Raw genomic sequence first — 18,229 nt, 5'->3', positions numbered from 1 at the left:
CCAACATTTGTACGTGTAACGTTTGTATACACAATTTACGTACAGATTTTTGTGTACTCGCGATTCAATTAGGTTTAATGTCCTATGAACAGACGAGACCAAAGTGGAGACAGCAGCATCTCTACTTTAAGAGAAAAACCAAACGGCACAAACCTCTCACACCAACTGTCAGCATGGCGGCGGTGGGATGATGATCTGAGCGCCTCACACTCACTGAGACCCACAGATGAAGACGATGAAGTACGATTTAGACCAGGCTGTCATAGACAAGCCTTGACACTGAAAACTGCTTTTGCTATTACTGATGATAATAAGAATGAAATGATTTCCGTTGTTGCTGAATGTCTTACAGTTTCATTTCCCAGAGATGCTGGAGAATCTCAATTTTGTGAGTTTTTTTGTTCTGATAGAAATGTACCTGGTTTCTGTTTTTATTAGCTCGAGCTTTGCTGCTTTCTTGGTGAATTACTTTTGTTTCCTGTCTCGTCACTGCAGTCATCACTACAACTTTCTGGCTTCCTCCTCTGATAGTTTCAGGTTCAGTCAAACTTTGTCCTTCTTTTTCCCTCAGCGGTGCAGGCTTCTGTCTTACAGCATCATTACCTCTTTCTCCACTTTGGCTGTTGGTTTAGTTTAGTTGTAAGAACAAAATAGGTTGGTGGGCACGTTTCAAGAATCCTGATATTTCTTGGGACGTATTAGTGATAAGGCCCAGTTATCCCAATCACAGAAACAACTCTATCAGAATGACTGGGCCACTGCAGAGGCTTGATTCTTTTCCTCAACCTGACTGAAAAGCTGTGGACAGACCTTAAGCTAGCCGAGCACAAACAAAGATCCAAAAACCTCGATGACTTGTAAAGAAGAGGGAGACAGAAGTTCTCCACAGCAATGTGAGAGTCTGATAAAACCATAAAGAAAACGACTCCTCCAGCTATGGCTGCTCAGGGTGGTTCAGTTTAGTTTTCACAGGACTGCTGCTGAAAAAGGAAGTTTACTCAACTGACTACAAAAAATATTTTTCCTTTTTATTGCTCCTTGATATGACGATTGTTTGTTTTGTTTTTTTAAAGGTATGTTATATTGTACACCAGAATAATGGTTTCAACACTTTAAAATCTTCTGGTTTGAAGTGTTTCTTCAGTATTTAAGTGATCTAGTGACAGTCGTCAGCATTTCTACTGCTACACAGTAAACAATAGTTGCTGATAATAACTTATTTTCCAAATTGTAAACAAATCCGATGTAAAACGGTGCTCGTGTTGCTGCCATGATGCAACTCACAAACTTTACATTGTCACATCAGGGCGTCTCTTTCTTTGGCCTCCAAACTGTGAAAAGTAATTTGGCGAGCAGGATTTGGCTTTGAGCGCGTTCAGCGGCATGCGTGTGCTAAACGGCAGAAGCATGCACACAGCACGCACTTTGAAATTACGTGACAGGACTTTAGATAATGTTTTTTCTCACTCTGAACTTTTGAAATAAATATAGTTCCATACTCCGCTGTGAATGCTAATCCACGTGGTGACATCAGCCCAGACTGACTCGGCTGTCCACAGATGGTACCTATTTAACGTAGCCAAATACTGTAAGAGCTGTGGGCGGTGCTAACATTCAGCTGTGCGGTCACGGATTCTCTTTAGTACCAGGAGGTTCCAACATCAAAATCGGGGCTTGCTCTGGTGCACATCAAAAGTAAATCTAGCTCTGTGCTTATAGCAACCGCTCAGTTGGCTGGTGTTCATTAACTTGGCTGCTGATGGTGGTGGTTTATAAAGGCAAGTTTTCAAAAGCTAAGCTACCATCCAAATACTTGTGTCTGTGTCTTTATTTAGTTTGTGCTGGACTCCTTGGATTTTAGCTTTCTGTTTTCTGCTCCTAGGATGCCGTTAACCTATCGGTCTACCATGACTCTTAACGAACAACCACCCGACTCGACTCCCAGTCCCAGCACCTCACACTCCCTCCGATCCTTCTCCCATTCACTGAAGGTTCCCCCGATCAACAGCGGGGGGCGTCGCAGTCCGCAACAGGGAGGAAACCTGAATCTCAGCAGACGAGTCCAAGATGAGAGAAGCGGCGAAGGAGGCGTTATGGATCGTTCTCGGTCCCCGCTGCCACCTCTGCTTACTTCCCACTCATCCTCCGACCTCCTGCGACTGTGCAATGGCAAGCCGCTCCGTACTGCACGATCCAGTAGCTCCTCAGCTCCGCCCCTCCCTCCAAAACCCAAACCTGCTTCCCTCCCTCCTCCTGCACTTTCTTTGTCACTGCCTCCCCCTCGTCCTGCCCCATCCCCCTCACCTTGTGACAACACCACCCCTCAGTCGCTACCTTGTGATCTTGGAGATCCTTCAAAAATGTTAGCTGATCCTAACCTCGAGCTAGAACCTGGTTCGTCAGTGGCACGTCGCTCCTCGCTGCACAGATCTAAATCAGACCTGTCAGACCGTTACGCCCGGGCCGGAGCTGATGTGGAACGCTTTTTTAACTACTGCGGACTCGACCCTGAGGAGCTGGAGGCGGTTGGTCCGGAGAACTTTGCACGGGCCAACTCGGATATCGTCAGTTTGAATTTCCGATCAGCTTCTATGATTTCCTCTGACTGCGACCGTTCTCGGCGATCTTCCAATGATGGTCTGTCAGATGGGGATGAGGGTGAGGACGAAGAGGAGGAGGCTGGGGAGCGTGTGCCATATGGCATTTCGGCTGTGGAGCGAAATGCAAGGGTCATTAAATGGCTATATAGCATTAAGCAGGCGAGAGAGTCACACAAAGTGTCCCATGTTTAGAAGTGGAGGTTCTTTAGGCTAAAGACAAACTGTCCTAATCTCTGAAGGAATCACTGCAGCGGCATTTCTCACAGATAAAGAGGCTGTTGTCTTATTGCTGAACGAAAACTTTTTCAACTGTGTGTAGCTGAATGAAAGAGGGAGGAGTGCACAGGTATAACCCAAGCCAGGTAAGGAAAGAGACAAAATAGTGTCTGAAGATTATAGAAAAGACAAAGACTGCAGTCCTCCAAAGTTTAGAACAAGAAAAACACCAAGAACAGGAAGAGGAAAAGCAAATTCAGTGCTTACTCTAGAGTGGCCGTTAACTGCTTCTCTGTGGACACTGTATGAACTGTTGTGTAAGCAACAGGAACAAAAGTGAAATGCACTACATTTGTCCAAGGATCCATAATGTGGCCATCGCAGTAGAAAGGATTGAAGACGTTTCTCACAGAGGACATTTGGACTTGTCAGACATCAGTACGACTGACACTCTGTTGAATGTAGCCTTTGACACCTGCACTCATCGTCTTTGAAATGTTCCTCAGTCCACTTTTGTGCTCTTTCATGGTCACATCCTCAGTAGGAAACAGTCGGCCAGTTGTAAGTGGTTGAACATCATCTTACCTCACAAATGCTGTCTGTTAGAAAAATAAAGCTACAGGTTAACTGTCTTTAGCTAGCACAGAAATATTTTATACAGGCCTCAGTCTTGCTTACATTTATCGCTCATTACAGATACTTTGGATATGTTCTCCCTTTGGGACACTAAGAAACAAAAAAAACCTAACCTCTGACCCTGTGACTAAGTTTGCATAGTAAATGTATACATGTGATAAACTGAAAGCTTAAACAACAAAGACCCGTTAAATCAGCACATTTCTTGGACGGAGGCAGCTGTCTTTCACACAATCTGCCTAAATTTGCACTCAATGCAGCGCATGTAGCTTATTGCTAAACCATTGGTGAATGACGTCACACTCGTTGTGGTTTGTCTAGCACCTCACAGAAGTTCTTCCTCACAGTACTTTTCTGATTGTTTGAGGTGATCAGCTCCCCAGTTTCCAGCTTTTTGCCTTATCAGAAACATCAGTAGCATCATTCACTTACAGTAATAGGGTTGCCAACTTTTTAGCTAACAAATACGGGACACTCTGGCATGCCAGAAGCACAATACACAACCAGCTGGGTGTAGTGCACATATGCACTGTATGTGACATTGCAGGTAATGGTCAATAAATGGGACATTTAAAGTGGACTAAGGGGCAAACCAGTGTTTGCTCATTATACAGCTAAAACGGGGCAGTTGGCAACCCCAGACAGCAACACTGTGAGGTTTGGGTAACAGTGCAGTTAACAAATGGCCCCAATAAAATGCCTGTTGCTATAACCCACGGTTAAACAGCACATGAATTTTAAATAAAAAGTGAAAATCCTTATCAAGTAGCACCTGTTTCCATAACTTGTCACTGTTCATAAGTTGGTGGAACGGAGTCATCGTCTGTGCTTTCCTACAGTAACAAGTCCAAATGTCCACTGTGAGAACAGCCCGCACGCAGTGCTGATGAGGCTGCTAAACACACCTTGTGAAAGACGCCGCTGCAAACACGACTGAACTGTCAGAGCAAACTCGGTAAAATCACTTGATATTTGCGTAAAGTGACTGTTAAAGGATGGATTGATGACTTCGTCACTTGCCTCAATGAAGCTGCTGCAAATTGTTGAAAAACTCTGAAATACAGACGGTGTTAGAGTTGCGAAATAAAGACATCGGAGCGGGTGGTGAGTGAGACAAGAAGGAAAGCAAGGAACATGAAACAAAAACTAATGTCACAAACTCTGAGCATATTTATGTGGTTACACCATCAAATCATTGCACTCTTTGGCCTTTATCGCCAAATGTCTCATTACGCTGCCGTGTCAGCCAACAGAACATTTCAGCGGAGAGTTTAGGTGTCCTGTGGTGGGATATCTGTAGACGACATATTCAATTCAGGTGTATTTATTTAGCACCAGATCACAACAGCAGTCACCTCAAAGCACTTTACACTGTAAAGTGAAGAGTCTACAGTATTCTAGAGAAAACCATGACCTCTAGTTTCAATTTGAAAGCTTTTGATATTAGAGCCGTGGTTTTAATGGGAATTTCCCAACTACTTCTCCATCTTAAGGTCACAGAGGGTTGGAGCCTTTCCCCATTCAGACAGCCATTGTACCACTCAAGTCAAAATTAACTGTGGTAATGAACAGATTTCTTCCGTGAGGCTGCTTTCATGACGTAGGGTGACATCAACAGAAGTGTTAAAGTACCAAACCTTGACTTCATGCCGCCGATGTCAGTGGGACTATTAAACAGACCACAACTACTGACTTTTCTTTGGTGGCAGCCAAATAAACCAAACGCCTGGTGTTGAAGAAGCTGAAACAATCAGACCTGTAGATGTATCCACAGACGGTCCAAACCTTTATTGCAGTGGAAACCTAATGAGAACGTGAGTGAAGCTGCAGGACACCAAGACTCTCCTGTCGAAACAGTGTTGGTACAAATCATCATGTGTCACCACGTGCAAACACCTACACTGAAAGCAATATTATGCATACCGTATTGCAGTGCAGAACAGTGTATGAAGGTGTCAGACTGAAGTGTTGCTCACGCTGATTGCACGCTGCAGCCACACACAGCTCCAGCAGTGCGTCTGCCACCCTGCGCTGACTCCATCTCTCTACTGTATCCAAACCCTCAGTCAGTCCATCACAGGAGCAAAGTCTTTCGTTCTGCCTTTGTTTGCTCCTAATAATGACGGTGGCCGGATTACTGAGTTCCACACCACCCTTCACATCTGTCTGCAAGCCGCTGACATGTCTGAAGGCCTGAAGCCATATGGGTGTGAATGCAGTGCCTCAGCCAGCAGTTCCATCTACCCCACCACCACCTCCTTTTAGCTCACTTACAGGTCTGCAAAGGTCCAAGCACCCTGCTGGCTTCACTTCACTGCCCCTCATCCTGCACTGCAGATAGTGTTGGTGCTGTGGAAGCATAAACGTCTGAAACAGCTGGAGTCTGCTCTGCCACGTTAAACTGAATTTGGGTTGGGGGTAAGATGACTCACATGTTAGTTAAGCTCCCTATAAAGCCGTCCACTTTCAAATGCAACCAAAAACAAGGTGCTTGCTCAAAGCACCTTCGTGCTTACAATCAGTGTCAGAATGGAAAAGCTTCACCTAATGGACACAGCTGCTGCCAGATGTCTTACAGCTTTGAATGTTTCATACTTGCAGAACTCCAGGTGCAGCGTAGATGCAGTCATAAGTGAATGTAACATATGAAACATTTCTAAATGTACATCACTGGTTAGCTGTTCACATAGTGCTCTCAGGTACAGGAACAAGTTCTTGTTTCCTGAAATGATGCACAGGGACGTGTCTTTGCTGAGCTGGAGCAGTTAGGGTCACAGTATAATGCTTGTTCTTCTGAGTAATTATGAACAAAGTGTACAGCTGTAATAATCTCAAAAACCCTCCAAACATCAAATTCTTGAAAATAACACGTGCCTCGTGAAACACAAAAACTCAGTTCAGCTGCAAGGAAACAAGGAAACAAGTACCAGGAAAGCAGTGGTTTTCTCTGAGGACTCATCATTCTCCCAGCAGCCTCTGCACCTTAGAGGAGACGCAATGAGTTGTGTCTTGAGTCCAAGTGTCAGTATAAAAGGCTCTCGTCAGATCCCGAACCAGCGCTTGATTCTTCAGTCAGCGAGCACACACTGCCAGCACAAGTGAAAATGGTAGTAAACATGAAAGCAACTGAAGATGCCCACTTAACATTGGAGAGGATATAATTAGATGATGCTGAACAGTGATACTGTCAGCATACTGAATATAAATATGACCTCTAAAAATGTCAAACTAGTGCTCTGAAAACATTAAAAAAAAGTCATGAAATTCATTGTTAAACTCTGATTCTTATATCGCGCTTTTCTACTCTGTTTGGTTAGGAACATGCAGCGACAACACCTGATTATCAGCTGCAGGTTATGTGGTTTGGGTTAAAATGTTTAATAAGTCAAAGCATTGTTTTTAATGACAAGCAGGGGGAGCCCTCCAACTGCATGTATGCAAATGTGTGACACAATTAGCCCACTTCTCCTAAACCCTTTTTTTACTATGTTTTTGGTCTTAGTCACTAGTTTGATGTTTTAGTGAACACAATGCGATGCTTCCTGTGTAAAAGATAATTAACAGTAAAGCAGGACACTCGTTACCATAGTCGTGCAGTGTCCGAGGGGCTTCTGATGATTTAGGTTAACATACACCCATTCACAATAGCAACAACCCCACCCCTAGCTCAGAGTTATTAGACAAAACACCAACCAAGTGATCCTAAAGTGTGTGGACACAGTTGTCATGAGTTGCGGGATGTTTAATGTTCCTAAGACAGTGGATGTGAAGTGAAGCCAGCTGGAGGACTGGCCCTGTCCTGAGGCTGAGCATGTTCCTGACCCTTCATTTGTCTCACGTCTTCCCAGCATCCTTTGTGGAATCAAGCAAACCCTGCTGCTTCTCCCTGACAGCATGGTACGGCAGCAGCGACATTGTGTGCCATTTTCACTTTTGTCGACATGATGTGCTTTTCCTTTGACTCCGGGACAGAAGGATGTAGAGTGGTAATTGTTTTACTTTTCATTCAAAGTGTAAATATTGTAAGAAAATGTATATTTGATTTTCAAAGGACGGTGTGTTGTGTTTCAGTTTTTTCTGTGTTATAAAAGACCGGGAACAAAGCTCTGCTGTTTTGCTGTTGCCCTCAAACAGAACTGTCGGATTAAGCCGGGCATGACTGTTTCAGTGTTGATCATGTTTTTTGATGTGGAAACTGTTACATTTTGCTTGATTGGGAGAAAAAAATTACAAAAATGTCTTCGTGTTTAGTTTCTTTTGCATTATTTCAATAAATGTCTTCTTTTCCCATGTCTTGCCGCTCATGTTTGTAAGTGTTGACCTGTTAAACTAAGATGGTGGAACCTGAGCAGCGGCTGCTCTCTTCAGTCCAAACGTGAAGCTGGGCTGGCACAGACGACTGCTGTGATCTGGTGCTACAGAAATAAACTGAACTCGTTCAAGGTGAAGGTTGTTAACTTCAAGTATTACAATGATCGGTTCAATACTAGCAACTCTAAATGATAGAGCTGGGCTTTTAAATAAATATAAATGGGAGTGACTATAAGAGATGAAATGATTTATTGTAAGTACAAAAATATGTCTCGAGATCTGATTGGATACTCGTGAGATCAAAGGTGTGCTTAATGTTACTGCAGAGGAGCTGCACGAAGGTTGAGCTCTATAACACGCATGAACCAAGCTTAAAAGAACAGCTTGTTAATGCTTAAGAATCTGGGTTTGTGTAGCAGACAATGGAATAGTTCAACAAAACGGGAAAGAATTGATAATAGTCACATAAAATCTAATGTGAAAGTAAAAAGCTGCGGGATTATTCACAACTCTGCCCTGAGATACAAGCCGAGCCTTCTGGAGTGGATCTTAGACGCTCCTGACTAAGACATCGTTAGCATGCTGTGTCTGCAAGACTACTTAGGTTATGTGCAATATCAGGCCTTGAAACCACAACACAGCAGGTCAGATTATTTGTCAGATTATTCCATTAAATTGCTCTAAAGCCTGGAACAGCAGCACACAGCGACCTGTGCTGCTACGTTTGTCAAAGCAGTCTACTGCTTGCTGACGAGCACTTAATGAGACATGAGTGAGAGGTTCCTTTGCTTCCAGTATGAATGTTATGTTTGATAAACTTCTATCACTGTTTATCACTTCACTTGTTATGGTTTTTAAAAAAGTGTTATAGATTTTATTTTGAACATTTACAAAGGATCACACTAATATAACCCACATGTTGTCACGGAAACACTGTTTTTTTAAGAACTTTAATATCAAATCTGAGCAACGTTTTTTTGGGAACATCGCAGGCCAGTGGAGCGACAAAGAGAGGCCACAGTTTAGCCAAGCAGAATATCATCCAGTCTTTGCTGCAGTTCTTCTGAGAGCATGTGTTTGTGTTTCAAATCCTCCAGCAAGCTTTTTACTGTCTTTTTGTGCCTTCTTTCCCGATCCTTAGCATTTCTTAAGTCCCGACGCAATTCTTCCAACTTCTCCCGGGCCTCATTTAACCGCTTTTTTACTTGCACTGGGTCTAGCGCATACTGATGATCCTGAAAAATATTACGACTGAATGAAAAGTGGCTTTCTAACTGATGACGGTCCAGAATGTGTAAACGGCAGCTGTCACTCACAGATGCTGTTTGCTCCACATCCTGCACCTGTGGGGGTTCTTCTGCAGCTTTCTGAGAGGTCCTGCTTGTTCTGGTTGCAGTATGTGCCTGGGAAGGTTCAGAGTGCAAAAGGTTTTCCTCACAGTTATCACTCGGTTCAACACAGCCTGTGATATGTGATACTCACCTTGCCAAGATGTCTTGTAAATAAAAAAACTGATGGGATCACTCCTTCTCTTATACGAGTTGTCTGTCCAGTCCTGTCAAAGTCTTCTGCTTTAAAATGACAGCTGCAGACAACCGAGCGGTCATTTGGCTCAAAGTCTCTTCTCTTCAGGGCCATTTTCCATAACTGCCTTTTAACTTTGTCCTTCGGGAACCTACAGAGATAAGAGCCTTATGAGGAGAACAGCATGTAGTCCTGTTGTCTGTAGCAACAAGGTACACAGTACACTACTGTGGTCCCTCAGAACTCAGAGGTTTCCCCCCTCTGAGCTTCAAAGTCAACGCTGTATACACACAACCACATGTTGATGCACCCTGTCCTCCTTTTAATGAACTATTCTCAGCTTTTCTCATTTCATGTTAGCACTGCTGATTCAACACAGCTGCCTGTTTTTGTGTTCACCATATCCCATTATGGAGCCTTAAGCCGTTTTTCCCTTGACCGTGTGGAAGTGCTGGTTCTGACTGAGAAACAAAGGACACTGTGCACTGATTGGCTGCAAGTCATTACCCAGTGGGCATACCCAGGAGAATTCTCTTTTCTGGCTCCTAGAATGACCATAATGTGGAAAATGAGCTTCATGTTCACTTTGATATCTGAAAGATAAGATCTGAAATTCAGCACATTCTCGTGATGAACTGTCTCTTGTTTTCCCCCATTGAATCTGAACCTGTGGCTGTGAGTCACATCAACATCCAAGAGGCTACAAACCACTGCAAGGACAGGCGTGCTCTACTGAACCACGACTCATAAACCCCCAGCCTCTTTCATGCTTCAGCAGGGGAACACAAAGCATGGCAGGGGCAGTCACAGGCCCCCCCGTCTGCACCACGTAACTAGCCCCCGGCCCAAGCTTGCTTGTGCTGTTGTTGGTGCTTCAGTCAATGAGAAGAGTAAAGTTCTAACATACAAAGCACTAAAGTTAGATTTTTTTTATCTCAAGTATTCAAGGAAGAGTGGTGACAAAAATATAATAATCTCTCTAATAATTACAGTTAACATCTGAAGAAACTGAAATGATCAAAAACTATTCCAGCAGCTGAGACTCTCCAAAGATCTGGGTGTGCTGGATTGCCTGAAACAAACGAGCAGCATTTTCCTCTTGTTTAGGCGCATTGGGACAAAGTGGGCACTGCTGTTTGAATGGGGAAATATCTCCATACAGGTACATGAAGACATCTGTTACCTGAACTTACTGGATTCAAAAATCAGCTATTATTTTTTTTCCAATATCACTTTTAGAAGGCCATGCAATTCATTGTTCTTGTTGTCTGAACAATAACTGGAGTCCCACTTTACAACGTAAACGTTAGAGGCGGGTGGATCGGTCCAACTTCGCTTTCATCCTTCAAATTCAGTATGTAGCCCGCTGAACTGTGTTAATTATTTCTTTGAAAAAATAAACCTCAAACATGCACTACAAAAAATTTCCAAACCTTTTTGTGTGCTTTAGAGACAGAAACATTTACATTCCAGGTCCCCAAAAACCCAGTTTCAAAACACATGACAAGCTGAAAGGTGTGTTTTGTTGTGTTAACTAATTATTCTGCAAAGTAACAATGACAGTGATATAGTGGTGAACAAAATGTGCTCAGAATTTGCAAATTGAGACTTAATCTGGTAAGTGATGGCACACCACTCTCCCCCAATCAGCTGCCTGAATAACTTACAATTATTGGTACGGATATCGGCAATAGTGGCCCTGTGTTTACTTGGTATTGGATTGATACCAAAATTTGTAGTGTGGCGCTGCACTACCATGGATGAGGGAAAGTGTGAATAGAGTATTTTTGTTGAAATGTCCAGGCAAGTACATACATGTTAAATGACACGATATACGTGTTCACATAACGTCAGTTAACGCACAACTTCAGGCTTTTATTTCTACATGATAATCCTTCATAATTAAACAATAAGGACAAGTTGTCTGATGTCCTGTGATCGTTATGAAGCTAGAAGTTTAAATCACACATTCAGTTTCTGTACAAAGGATCGGAAAGGAAATCAGTGGTGTCGCACATCACTGTGGCATAAATAATAAATACGTTTGCTGCAACGTCACTCGGTGCCATGACAGAAAGCGGTAGGAACTGTCGTAAAACGGATGTGGCAGTTTCGTACGGGACCCGTCGCGCAGTGCTGTGCTTGGTGAGTGCAGATGAAATAAACTGGAGCCGTTTTCTACCCGCACACAGGAGCAACATTACCACAGACAACGCATCCGTCGCGTGCCGTGGGTCAGTACTACAGCACCCAGCTGACTCACAGCTTCCATGTTCAGCCTCACTGACGCTTTAATGGTTTGGCAGCTTAAAGTTAAATAACTGTGTTAAAGCTGTTGACACTCTGCTGTGTGAAGAAACGCTAATAGTCGTAAACTAGATGCTATGCTCGTACAGCAGTAGTATTGTAGCGGCTCACCTGTGGAAAGTTATTCCCTGCTGCTTGGTGTTGGCGTTCCTTTGATTAGAGCACCCGAGAGCGGCACAGAAGTCTGGCATGTTCTGTTATTTTGGGCTGACCCGAGGAACCCCGTTGCAATATGGCGGCGGTATAAACACGTCTCAGGAGCCGGATGAGGAACCCACGTATGAATCATGAACGCAGTGGTCACGTGATCCGGAAAACAAACTGTTTTTTTATTGAGCAATTGCAAAATACAAACTCTCAAAGAGGAACACGGATAATAATGCAAATGAAAATTAGAAACAGTACAAGAAATACAGAATTAGGGGAATAATAAAAAAGTAAATGAATAAAAAAGTACAATTAAAAAAACAAAAGATACATGGCAGGCATTTAAATTGTGCATAAAAGGGAGCAGTGAAACAAAAAACATAAAATAAGTCAAAATTTAGAATAGCAGGAGATGGGCAATACCCTGGTAAAAATGTTTGGCATATTTGCTCTTTGTCTTTTTAAGCGAAGAAAAAAAACTTAAAATCATTAATAAAACCAGGGAAATAAGGCTTAGAGTTCCCCCATCTAGCACAATGGATATGATATTTACTCAATACCATGTTGGGTAAATATCTCTGACAGAGACATCCAAAGCTAGATGATCCATATAAAAAAACATGATATAGTTCAAATGGTGGCACATCATTCATTTTTAGAGAAATCCAATTTTTTATGTCACACCAAAAGCATTGTGTGATAGGGCATGGAAGAAATGTTTTAGGGTTTCATTTTCGTCAGTACAAAAAGAACACTGATCCACCTCAAAGCTAAATCTCTTTTTTAGAAATTCGGCCCTGGAATCAAAACCGACTGGACCTGCACACTCTCTGATTAGAGCCGGGCTACGTTAGTCTCGGCACAGTTTAGTTCTCGCTCACTTTTCAACAAAACGGATGATTTGAGGCTCTAGTTTGTCAGTGACAGGTGTGGAACAATAATTTCCGAGACATGGCTGTATTAAGAACATGCCAGATGCAGCTGTGGAAACACAGGGACACAGTGTCTACAGAGTGGACTGCACACCAGAGGCTGAGAAGAACAAAGGAAGAGGTGTGTGCATTTGTTGAAAGACAACTTCTGGACTGATGTTGCTGTTGGAGAAAAACATTTTCCATAGACTCGGAGTTCACATTGCTAAAATGGACACCTTTTCATCTCAGCATTGAACGTAGCACACTGTTTGTCTTTGCTGTGTACAGTCATCTATGGACCAGTGCAAAATTAGCTGTGAGTAGACCGCATAATGCCATCAGTAAACAACAAGACTTCCGGCTAGTTCCTTTATTATGGCGGGGGACTTTAACCACACAAACCTGAAGTCTGTGTTACCAAAGTGCCACAAAAACGTTCCCATTGGAACATGGAATGGAAAACCACTGGATCAGGTTTACACCAACATCAGAGGATCCTCCAAGACCTGCACAGCCGTCCACCTTGGACAGTCGGACCCTTTGGCTCTGTTTTTAACCTCTTATCATCAGGACAGGTCACGGTCTGAGGAGACTGATTGTGTCCCATCACGTGTCGCGCCCGCAGTCTTTGTGGCGCTTTGGCTGGTTGTGCACTAAGGGTACTTTCAAGCTCTTACAATGCTGTGGTTGCATTGAAGAGCTTGCATTACGTTTCTCCCACCAAAAACGCTGCATCCAGATGAAAAGAATCAACTTTCTGGGATGTACTTACCCAGTTGTTTGAGCATGCATAAAGATATGTAGCACGTAACTTTGCTTTAACTATGAACAATTTGTGGTTCTTCACCTCCCATGTGGAATCCCTGACAATAAGGGATAATATCAATTAAGACTATGCTTTACGTTACTGTAAGTGTAACAAAAGTGTCCCAACAACTGTTACATCAACCATAATGAGCAAGAGGGAGTGAAGAAGCAGAAGAGCATCTCTAGCGTGGGCGCATTTAGGTTTGGTAACTCACAGTTAGCAGTCAACTTAAACACTTATGCAAACGTAGGAAAAACGCTGTCACAGCAAGGGTGAAATACACGAGTCATCTTGCCTTTAAGCAATATTCCATCTAAATATGAGGTCAGTGCATCTGTACGTAAAATGAGCTCAAAGACAATCAGGTCCATATATATTTGAACACTGACACAAGTTTAGTTTTTTAACCTGTTTACTGAAACATATTCCAGTTATAGTTCTATAATGGACGTGGACATGATGTGTAGACTATCTACATTCAAATTGGATGAAGAGTTTAGAAATTTCAGCTCCTTAACATGTGCCACCCTGTTTTTAAAGGGACCAATGTAATTGGACAGTTGACTCAAAGGCTGTTTCACAGGCAGGTGTGGGCAGTTCCTTCCTTGTGCCTGGAGCTGATTTGAGGTGCGGTGCTTGCATTTGGAGATTTTGCTGTGAACAGACAACATGTGGTCAAAGGAGCTGTCCATGCAGGGGAAACAAGCCATCCTGAAGCTGCAAAAACAAACCCATCCGAGAAATGTCTTCACAATATGGAAAATCTACAGTTTGGTACATCCTGAGAAAGAAAGCAAGCACTGGTGAAGTCAGAAACACAAAAAGACCTGGACGTCTACAGATGACTGCAGAATCATTACCATGGTGATGAGAAAAGACTTCACAACAGCCAATCACGTGAACAACACTCTCCATGAGTAAGGCGTGTCCATATCCAGTGTTCCATGAAGAACGCTGGACAGCTTGCACTGCAAGAGTTTATTAAAGCAAAGAAGTGGAATATCCTTGAATGACCAAGTCAGTCACCTGATCTTAACCCAACTGAGCATTTCACATGTAGAAGACAGACGGCCCACAAACAAACAGCAACTGAAAGCTGCTGCGGTAAAGGCCTGGGAGAGTCAGGAGGACATCTAGTGATGTCCATGAGTTCAAGACTTCAGACTGTCATCACCGGCAAAGGATTTTCAACCAAGTATTAGAAATGAGCATTTTATTTTCAGTTATTTGATTTGTCCAATTACTTTTGAGCCCCTGAAATGATGGGATTGTGTTAAATAAATGCTTTAGTTACTTATATTTTTATGCAAACTTTTAGTTCAACTTGCTGAATGAAAGCTGAAAGGCTGCACTTCACCTGCATCTGAGTTGTCTTGGTCCTGATATTTATGCACCCAACTTATATCGGCACACGTGCATCCACAGTCTGACTATACATGAAATACTGTTTTGTTTTTGTGTGTCCTCTGCATAGATGAGTGGGTGTGCGCTGAATGAAAAGGAGTTCTTTTCCTGCTGTCAGCTCCTCCTGCAGCAGTCTGAGCATCTGAGAGATGGCTGGAGCTGGGAGGCAGTCCAGGTGAGGAGGCCTCTCAATCTTGATCTTGATGAGCAGCCTGGAGCTGTGCTTTAAAGGCAGTCTGATTTTGGTACAGGGTTCAGAAGAGGGCTACCTCAGGAAGACTGTTCTCAGGTCAGTCGTAGCTGACTGCTGTGATGCACAGAAACAGAAGGAAGCTGCTTCAGTTTCCCCTATTTTCGCTCACCCCATCCAAGAACTGCAGCAGCAGGAAAGGACGCAGGTGAAACTTGAACAGCGCTTCATTTTCCAGCTGTCTCTCCAGTAAATATCACTAAATGTGTCTCTTCCTCCACAGCCTGTTGTTGCTACCCGTTTTCATTCTGATGGCATCACAGGCGACGGCGGTGATGAGGACGATGCAGTCTGCGTGCTGTCTGAAGGCAGCAGCCACGTGCTTCAGTACGAGTATCACATCCTGTACTCTTGCAGCTACAGCGCTCCTGTGCTGTATTTCAGAGCTTTCACCCTGGGTTAGTCACACATACGGCAGCCACGGCACACACACACCTACCCCCGTGTCCTCCTGTTTGAGCAGGATACCGCAGCGTTTGCCTTTGCTGCCACTCGCCACCAACATGATGTTAGCTGTGTTTCACCGCAGCAGCTTTCTCCACAACTGCTGTGTAGCTCTTTCAAGGGACTCGGTATTTTGTGTAAATCAAGTACACAGGTGGAAGTGATGATGTTTGGTTAAACTCGAGTAACACAACCACGAAACATAAACAGCAGAACAAAGGGCAGAAGAATGAAAACTAAACTCATCAGTATGAAGGCGACTCAGACTTAATGTTGGTGATGATGCACTAACCTGTGGCAGGAGGTCGTCCCTCAGCAGGTCCCTGTGGTATAAACTCACCCGTTTTGCACTGCTCTTTGTCAGAGGGTCGGAGTCTGATGTTAGAGGACGTGTGGAGCTCTGTTCATCCAAACTTCAGACACTGCCTTCAGAACAGTCCTTTGACTGCAATCACTCAACAGGTAAAGGAAGTCTCGGCATCATTATCTCTACTTTTCTCCTGACAGTCCACTTACTCTTGTGTCTGTGTGCCAGGAGCATCCTCTGCTGGGTCAGCCTTTCTTTATGCTCCACCCCTGTAGAACGGAGGAGTTCATGAGGCCTGTGCTGCAGGAGGCTCAGGAACAGCCCAGGTAGGGTCGCCGAACCACAGCGCTGTTGATGTAAAACTCTGAGGTAGCTCAGTGTTGCTCTGTTGATCAGGCAGCTCGGGAACATTGACTCCTGTATTAAAATATTTCTCAGGCTTTTGTGGCATGTTTCTGATTTTGTATTTTTAGCCTGGTTGGATTTGGATTGCATTTCAAAAAACAAACTTATTTTTAGGTCCACATTAGTGAAAACTGGACGCTTTTTCAAGACCAACTCTGCTGCTGCAAAATCAGATCACATCAACACACATGGTGTCACACTGACGCATACACCGTGTTGTTGCTTTCACTAACTGAATGTCAGTTTGGTTCAAAGTATTAACTCGGGAACCGTAGGACTCTGCAGCTGTCCACTCGTAGCTCTGGTTGTTACTCTGTGACTGTGGGTGTAAACTTAAACAGGATTGAACGTGCAGCTTTCAGGAGATCTAGTCTACACCCTCTGTCACCTCTGATGGTGACATATGAAGATGCTGTTTAAGAAAATCAGCTGATCCTAAAAAGTTTCTAAAATGATTTAAATACAAAGTCAGATCAACAACAAGACATATTGGAACTAACAAAACGAAGCAGAAATACAGGTGTGTGTGTGTGTGTGTGTGTGTGTGTGTGTACAAGTACTTTGATTTTGTACTTAAGTAGAATTTTCAGGTACTTTTTTCTTTATTTTTCTAACATCTTCCTTCATTTTTATACAAATATCTGTGATTTCAACTCGTTACATTTTCAGTCTCGTTGCTTTTCAGAGTCATTTGCAACACGAGTTTAACATCACTACGATCGTGCGTTGAAACATCAAACCAGTCTGAGAACAGTAACATGAAATACAGTCCTGCTGTCGACATCTCTGCTTCTGCGTTTTGGATTAGTTTTTGTTCAATAAGTAACAGCGTGGTATAATACCTCATGTTCTGTTGTTTATCCGAGTCTGTATTTAAATCATTTTAAAACCTGGTAAAGATCTGGTTCCTTTGTTGTCCCAGTATATAAAAGTTTGAGCTGACAGAGGGTGTCGACTCTGTACATCGTGACTCTTTGCAGTTTTCTTTTTGATGCAGTTGTTGCTTCCTCTGTTTTTTGAAAAGCTGGATTCATACATATGTGTGTGTGTGTGTGTGTCTGTGTGTGTGTGGGCAGGCCAGTGAACTATGTGTTGTTGTGGCTCAGTGTGGTGGGTCCTGTGGTGGGTCTGGACGTCCCTCTGAAGTACTGCACCCAGCTCCATCCGTCCTCTCCCAGCAGCAGTGAGCCTGACTAGAGCTACAGCGCTCTGCTTCAGATTTGATGAGCAGCACCGTGGAGACGGGAGGCGGCTCTGTGCGACATTTTGCAAGGAAGACTTGCAAATGAGTGACATCTCCCCCGTCCGGGGAGAGTTTGGACCAGTGTTAGATAACGCTCTCCACTTTCATCATCAAAACATGGAATATCTTACAGAAGAATCGCGGCCCATCTCTCCACTACAGATCCATAGACATGGAGAATCAGTGGCACATGGCGGCTTGAACTCGTAGTGAGATGCTCTTTTTCCTTTAATTTGACCACTGTCAAAATCAGCGTTTTGATTAGATACCAACTCCGTGCTTTGGAGAGATGCCCTGTGCTATTAATACATTTAATATTTGTGTTGATGTAATGTATACAATACATATTGTGCTAGAATTTAGACTCAACTGTGCAAAATGTAATAAAAATATAATCCTGGGATTTGCAGACCTCATTGAAATAATACAAAAACAAAACGAAACCAATCACGACCTTTTTGAAATGCATTTGTACATTTTATACCAGCAAAACATTTCAAAAGAAGTTGGAGGAGAGTTAAGAGAAGTTGTATAATGCTGAAAGAAACACCTGGTGGGAAATCTCCAACAAGTGGGCGTGGCCGAGTATTCCACAGAATCTTTCTGAGTGGGAAAACAGTTCAACATTTGATTCTTTTAAATATAGTCAATACAGTAATATGGTCAGCTGATGGTGGTGAGTTTTCAACGGAGCCACATCAGTGTAGCCTGTG

General features: G+C 43.3%; 3 protein-coding genes across 6 annotated transcripts in view; 2 read left to right on the top strand and 1 right to left on the bottom strand.

The window, feature by feature from the left end:
* fam110b (family with sequence similarity 110 member B) overlaps positions 1 to 7,891 on the top strand; it is a 57,116-nt gene extending 49,225 nt beyond the window's left edge. Inside the window, exon 5 of the mRNA XM_080861167.1 lies at positions 1,883 to 7,891. Within this exon, the coding sequence (XP_080717293.1) occupies positions 1,883 to 2,792 (910 nt within the window). The 3' untranslated portion in view covers positions 2,793 to 7,891. The remainder of the gene's footprint in view (positions 1 to 1,882) is intronic.
* Positions 7,892 to 8,050: 159 nt separating this feature from the next.
* On the bottom strand, positions 8,051 to 12,307 carry LOC308383298 (THAP domain-containing protein 6-like). Of its 2 annotated transcripts, XM_080861172.1 has the most exons (4): positions 11,706 to 12,199; positions 9,246 to 9,438; positions 9,080 to 9,166; positions 8,051 to 8,998 (listed from the first exon to the last, which is right to left on the bottom strand). In XM_080861172.1, the coding sequence occupies exons 1-4, from the start codon at positions 11,783 to 11,785 to the stop codon at positions 8,786 to 8,788; spliced, it is 573 nt and encodes a 190-aa protein (XP_080717298.1). In that variant the 5' UTR covers positions 11,786 to 12,199; the 3' UTR covers positions 8,051 to 8,785. The 2 variants fall into 2 exon arrangements, with proteins under 2 accessions (XP_080717298.1, XP_080717297.1); XM_080861171.1 differs by having other exon boundaries at positions 8,051 to 9,166; positions 11,706 to 12,307.
* atg10 (ATG10 autophagy related 10 homolog) lies at positions 9,514 to 17,916 on the top strand. 3 transcript variants are annotated; one of them, XM_080861168.1, is made up of 7 exons: positions 9,514 to 11,432; positions 14,938 to 15,042; positions 15,119 to 15,265; positions 15,341 to 15,515; positions 15,926 to 16,023; positions 16,097 to 16,194; positions 17,350 to 17,916. In XM_080861168.1, exons 1-7 carry the CDS (start codon positions 11,355 to 11,357, stop codon positions 17,468 to 17,470), a joined length of 822 nt encoding a protein of 273 aa, XP_080717294.1. In that variant the 5' UTR covers positions 9,514 to 11,354; the 3' UTR covers positions 17,471 to 17,916. The 3 variants fall into 3 exon arrangements, with proteins under 3 accessions (XP_080717294.1, XP_080717295.1, XP_080717296.1); XM_080861169.1 differs by having other exon boundaries at positions 11,363 to 11,521; XM_080861170.1 differs by lacking the exon at positions 9,514 to 11,432 and adding an exon at positions 14,520 to 14,658.
* Positions 17,917 to 18,229: the final 313 nt, after the last annotated feature.

Source organism: Rhamphochromis sp. 'chilingali' (assembly GCF_963969265.1).
Source record: "Rhamphochromis sp. 'chilingali' genome assembly, chromosome: 16".
Classification (NCBI taxonomy): Eukaryota; Metazoa; Chordata; class Actinopteri; order Cichliformes; family Cichlidae; genus Rhamphochromis; species Rhamphochromis sp. 'chilingali'.
The sequence above is the reverse complement of the archived record's forward strand: the minus strand, read 5'-3'. Positions and strand labels throughout refer to the sequence as shown.

Coding starts and splice junctions, on each gene's coding strand:
- atg10 (XM_080861168.1), top strand. CDS start 11,355: ATGACAGAAAGCGGTAGGAACTGTCGTAAAACGGATGTGGCAGTTTCG. Junction 11,433..14,937: donor GTCGCGCAGTGCTGTGCTTG/GTGAGTGCAGAT, acceptor TCCTCTGCATAG/ATGAGTGGGTGTGCGCTGAA. Junction 16,024..16,096: donor TGACTGCAATCACTCAACAG/GTAAAGGAAGTC, acceptor TCTGTGTGCCAG/GAGCATCCTCTGCTGGGTCA.
- LOC308383298 (XM_080861171.1), bottom strand. CDS start 11,785: ATGCCAGACTTCTGTGCCGCTCTCGGGTGCTCTAATCAAAGGAACGCC. Junction 9,439..11,705: donor CAGGGAATAACTTTCCACAG/GTGAGCCGCTAC, acceptor TTATCTCTGTAG/GTTCCCGAAGGACAAAGTTA. Junction 9,167..9,245: donor TTACAAGACATCTTGGCAAG/GTGAGTATCACA, acceptor GAACCTTCCCAG/GCACATACTGCAACCAGAAC.